Source organism: Talpa occidentalis, unplaced genomic scaffold (genome assembly GCF_014898055.3).
Source record: "Talpa occidentalis isolate TD23 unplaced genomic scaffold, MPIMG_talOcc4v2.1 talOcc4.15, whole genome shotgun sequence".
Lineage (NCBI taxonomy): Eukaryota > Metazoa > Chordata > Mammalia > Eulipotyphla > Talpidae > Talpa > Talpa occidentalis.
The window spans coordinates 7,396,169-7,401,960 of record NW_023601543.1 but is presented as its reverse complement, the minus strand read 5'-3'; the positions used below and the strand labels follow the sequence as shown (position 1 = coordinate 7,401,960).

The window sequence follows — 5,792 nt, the reverse complement described above, 5'->3', positions numbered from 1 at the left end:
CCCTGTATATGCGTCTCCGGAGGCTGAAGAATCAAGGGCTACTTTCTGATTTATTTCAAGGGAACTTCACCACCCGGCTGCTTTGCCTGTACCAGGGCAGGGGTTGGAGCCCGGAGGCGGTGGAGCTGCTTTGTTTCAGGGATCATTCTCTTGGCCTTTGTCTTCCACCCTCAAGGCCACCTGAGTCAGGGTTGTCCTGATAAAGTATGGACTCAGAGGTAGTCACCTAGTGAACTTTGCCTCCCCCGCCAGCTCCTTCACAGAGGCGCAAAGGAACATGCAAGGGTCACTTGAGTGGAGAAGGGGGAGTATGGGAGGTGACAGGCAACCCTGAGTGGGGTGAATGGAGAAGCAGGGTGAACTGACGTTGGCGGGAGAGACTCAGGGGCGCCGCGGAGCTGATTAACATGAGCATTATGACTCGATACATTTTGTGTCCCTGCTACTCACCTCAACTGCTCCCACCTTGGGGTCACAGCTGAGCTACCTGTCTCTACTCCCCCATCCAAGTTGGGAGGTGCTGCCCAAGGCCACTATCCAGTGCTGTGCCTAATTTTTGTTTTCTAGGGACTTAGAGCCCCCTCAGAGGTGGCATTAGTGGTTACTTCCTCAGGTTTCCTCCCTGACACACCTGTATTGGGTTTCAGGAAGAAGACAATGGCACAGATGCTCCCCAGCAGGCCCGCCCTCCACCTTGACCTGTGGACGGGCAGCGTGGCAGAAACCTACTTCTGACATTTCCTGTCCCTTCTTTCATCTACTGGACATGTATAGCGCACCTCATACACACTTCTGTGTGGCTGGAAGGACGGAGAAGAGAGGGTGTGGGGCTCTGTCCTAGAAGAATCCAAGGCTCATGCACCTTCCTGCTGCTCTATCCTTGCCCACCTCTCGTACTGTGAGTTCACCCTCCGGACCCTACTTGGGCTTTACACTTGTTTCTGTCCTCTTAGCCTGTCACATCCATGCATGCCCATTCAGTTCCACTGTCAAAGGAGTGAATAGGAATTTTTAAGAAATGATTTTGCTGTTTTTTAAGTTACAGCCATCATTTCATAATAAAGACCGACTCATAGTGAGAGATAGAACACACTGGACAATTTGTGCAGTACCACCTCTCATTTTTCACTGCACATCTGTGCCCTTTGAGTCACCAAATATTTACAGGACTTTTACTCTGGGCCAGGATAGAGCAGCTAAGAAAGCAAAGTCTTTGTCCACAGAGATTTACATACTAAAGTGGTGGCAGATGATGGACAAAATGCTATTTGATATGAGGAGTGCTGCTATGATTAATGCTACATAGTGAAATGAAGCTGGTTAAGAGGTAAGAGATTAGTGATAGCCAGAGGCTCTCACAGAGGATGTTGCCAGAAAAGACCGCTCAGAAAGGAGTGGGAGAAGCCAGGTGACTAACTCCCGGGAGAGCCTTGAAAGGCAGAGGGGATAGAGGGTGACAAGAACTTGAGGTCAGAGCTGCCTAATGTGTATGAGAGTGAGCAAGGAGGACCACGTGGTTAGCGGAGTGGACAACAGTAGAGGCACGGATGAGGCAGGATCTTTTTGGTGCTGACCACAATTTTGTTTGTATTTTGAGTGAGAGGGGAAAACTTGGAAGGGTTTGAGCAGGAGAGTGAAAGATCTAACCTTTGTTGTAAAGGATTCCTGTGCGTCCTCTGTGGAGGCAGAGAAGAGTGAAAGGTAAGTGGTCAGTTGCCACAGCCTGAGAAAGCAGGGCAGGGCAGTGGGAGGTGGTGCTAGGGATAAAAATAAGCGATTGAATTGGGTATGCATTTTAAAAGCAGAGTCAACGAAATATGTTGGCTCTAAGGTCCTGACCCAATTAAGTTGTCAACAACTATTTGAATGATCACAGTCAAAGTATAAACAAACATTGAACAACAGAGATCCTGATTGCTAAGATTTGTATTAAGTGACCAAAGGACACTCACTAATGTTATGACATGAAATACAGTCAAAGCCAGAATGTCTGCAAATGATTAGTGGATGCTGGCTTTGCAGACATCTTTATATTTTGTAATTTAGAAAATATTTTTTTAAAAGGAGAGAGGTGTACAATATTACTTCCTAACTAAAGAAAAATTCCTGTGTAAATATTGTTTTGTCTCGAAAGCCAATACTCCAAGGGTCTTTGATGCCTCCGAAAGGCTGTGTGATTCCAGCATGTGGCCAGCAGTACAGATAGTTCTGGAGTGGAGTGAGATTTAAGTAGGCAAGGAAACATGTTAGCGGAACATCATGTAAATGGAATCTGGTGGCCAGAGACCCACGAAGGGACAGTGAATCGTGTGAGTTGGGGAAGTTGAACAGCCGGTAAGCCTTTACGCAGGAGCGGGCTGGCCCCGCCTAGATGGGTCAGTCTCTGCTAATGCAGGCCCTGGGCCGGGGTCAGCAGCGGCGCGCGGTCGGGAGCGGACACCCTGGCCTGGGGAAAGAGCCGCCGCCGCCGCCGAGACCCCGCCCGCCCCTCCCTGACCACGCCCAGGCCACGCCCTTCAGGCCACGCCCACCGTGCCCTAGCAGCACCGCCGTGGCCACACCCCCGCGCTGCGGCCGCCGCGGTCTGGGCCACGCCCCCGCTGGGTCGCGCCGGCGCGGGGCGGCCCCAGCCGCTTTGTGGGTGGAGCTTGCGCAGCCTCCAGGACCCCTGCGCGCCGCGCCCGTCGCCCCTGGCCAGCGCGCGCCGCGGCGGACACGCACTTCCTGCCGGGCCTCCGTGCGCCCCTCGGTCCAGCCGAGCCCAGCCCAGCCGTGCCCTGCCAGAAAGCCGTTCGCCATGGTGGACGAGCTGGTGCTGCTGCTGCACGCGCTCCTGATGCGGCACCGTGCCCTGAGCATCGAGAACAGCCAGCTCATGGAACAGCTGCGGCTGCTGGTGTGCGAGAGGGCCACCCTGCTGCGCCAGGTACGTCCGCCCAGCTGCCCGGTCCCCTTCCCCGAAACGTTTAACGGCGAGAGCGCTCGGCTCCCCGAGTTTATCGTGCAGACGGCGTCTTACATGCTCGTCAACGAGAACCGATTCTGCAACGACGCCATGAAGGTGGCATTCCTCATCAGCCTGCTCACCGGGGAGGCCGAGGAATGGGTGGTGCCCTACATCGAGATGGATAGCCCCATCTTGGGCGATTACCGGGCCTTCCTCGATGAGATGAAACAGTGTTTTGGCTGGGACGACGACGAAGAGGACACCGATGACGAAGACGATTACTAGGCCGGAGACCCTTGGCCTGGGGGAAGGCCCTGCACGCCGCCACCTCCTTCCCCCTCCTCCCACGCCGTGCCGCCGCGCCCCCCTCGCCCTCCCTCCCATCCGGTTCCCGACCTTCTGCCCTCTGTTTCTCTCCCCTTCCCCCTCCCCCCCACCCCCGTAGTGCTTGTCTTTGTTCCAGGAATAGCGCACCATTACTTGCTGCTGGCACTGGGGACTCGCTGCAAATCTTGCTGCCAAACCCTAACTTGCCCCAGGACCCTCCCCGGCTAATTTGAACTGTGTCCTGAGCCCCAGCCCTAGTTTGTAACAGGACCCCTCTTACAAACTAGTCAGACGACACACACAGCTCTGCGTGCGCCTGCCAGGCCTTCCTCTCCCAAGAGACCTCTGCTGCCACTTCACCATCCGCCAGATTCCAGACAGATCGCCGCCTTTTGCAATAAGGACCAACCTAGAAGATGTCTGACTTGGCTCCACCTCCTTGGACGTTGATTTGGACACCTTGCCACCCCCAAAGGACCCGTCTTCCAGCCCGGACTACTTCCAGAGTCCTCCCAGGCCTGCTGCACTGCAGGGGCCCAGGATGCCTGGCAGCCGCATTGTTGACATTTTTTTTTCTCCTCCACACCAGTTTTTCACAGCTGTCATTTGCCTTTCAAAATCGCAGCATTCCCACAGATGTGTGCATTTGGACAAAATTACTAAAAGCAAACAAAACTAGGCACTCAGCCCAGCTCCTCAATACCACCTGGAAAAAACATTTGCATTCTTTTCAATAAATATCAAGCACTACAAAAAAAGGAAAAAAAAAAGAAAGAAAGGAGTGTCTTTTAATGGTTAAGTGCGATCAGCTCACTGGCCTCTACCACTGTCATTCTGACTCCCATTATTCCCAGGGAGATCAGGGAACACAGTTCAGACCCAGTATTTACCACTCATCTCTAGGCTACAGAGGATTCTGGTCTTCCCCTTGCCAAGGCATTTCTTAAGCCCTGGTGAAGTGAGTGCCCTCCTGGCCTCCAGGGTCGGGGTGGGGGTTGAGCAGGTGGCACATTATCCCAAACTGGGACACTTGATAGTGAAAGGGAACACTATTAATAATCAGACTTGGACAACAGGCCCAAGTCTACACACAATCAATGCTCCTATCTCCCTGAGCCTTTTGGGTTTCTTCTTCAACACTGCCTGGAAAGTTCTGCCCCTTAGTCCTTACTGCCTTTGGGCTGTTCCTGACCTGAATCCAGGCTTCAACTGACAATATAGCACATTGTTTTAATGCCACATTCAAGTATTTGGGCTAACATGAATTATATCTTGGATCTCAACTGGGTAAGTGCCCCCATAATACAGAGTCATGTGATATTTCCCTTTGATTCCTCATCCACACATGCGCCGCAGATTCTTGCCTATATACAAACTGGCGAGCTGCTTGGCTGTCTGCTGAACTAGGCCTGACACTGCTCTCCGGGCTGTGCACGGAGTGCTCAGATTATGAGGGAGCGGGGATTGGTGCCGAGAAGAATCTTCAAGCTTTTAGGACACCATTCCTTAAGGTTAAGTCATTGAAATGTTCAAAGTAGAGAAGCTAGTTGGGGAACTTGTGGGGACTACCTCGGCCAGCCAAGAGGATTCAGGAGGAGGTGGGGGGTTCAGTTCTCATTTACATCTATGGGCCCAAATGTCATTGTACCCTGCATCAGCCCTACCTTAGGACCTCTAATTTAGGCAATAAATTTCCTTATTGTTAAAGACCTGTTGAGGCTGGGTATTCTTTTATTGGTACTGACAAACCTTGCAGTGTGATTCAGTTGGTCACCTCACAGGTGGATTCAAGAAGGTCACACATCTATGAGGTATTTAAAATTCTCTGCTATGTGGGGAGGACTTGGGAAGCTTGGGTTGCTATGTCCAGGAAGCAGGTTTCTTGCTGCAAGAGTGGCATTAGGGAAATGTCAGGGTGAATAGGAGCAGAGCAGGCTCAGGGAGAGTGATGATGATGTCATTTACTTTTTGGGATCTGACATGAAGTCATTGAGAGCCAGTTCTTGGTGAAGGGGCACCATCCAGGATGAGAGTTACTTCTTCAGTCTAGGAGAGTTGTTTCTGGAGGTGGGGCTGGGCGGACGTGACTTAGAAAAGGAGGTTGAGGTCTGGGTGGAAGTGGAATCTGGGCCCATCTAGGAACTCAAAAGTTAAATAAATTGCTGGATGTTTAGGATTTGTTACTTCCCCCAGTCTCTGAAAGTACAAAGACCAAGACCATGGCAAGAGTGACACCACATTTGAGACAGTAAGTATGAGGCCAAATCACTGTTTTCACCATAACTAGAAAGTCTTCACGCTGGGGGTGGATGTGGGAGAGTAGTATAGTATGTAAGGCCTGAAAGCTATGTAAAGAGACCAAAAATCTCCCAGACCTGTGAAAAGACTCAAAATTATCAGTGATCTGGGTGTACCAAGAGGACACAGAGATTCAGTGGGAATGAAAGGGGATCCTAACCCCCGTTGCTACTTTCATGGTGCTTTGGGCCAGGACAGGAATGACATCCAGGAAGAGAGC

At 51.7% G+C, this 5,792-nt stretch overlaps 1 protein-coding gene across 1 annotated transcript; it reads left to right on the top strand.

The window, feature by feature from the left end:
* Positions 1 to 2,704: 2,704 nt before the first annotated feature.
* On the top strand, positions 2,705 to 3,381 carry LDOC1 (LDOC1 regulator of NFKB signaling). The gene has a single exon (XM_037511864.2). It carries the CDS (start codon positions 2,798 to 2,800, stop codon positions 3,230 to 3,232), a length of 435 nt encoding a protein of 144 aa, XP_037367761.1. The 5' UTR covers positions 2,705 to 2,797; the 3' UTR covers positions 3,233 to 3,381.
* Positions 3,382 to 5,792: the final 2,411 nt, after the last annotated feature.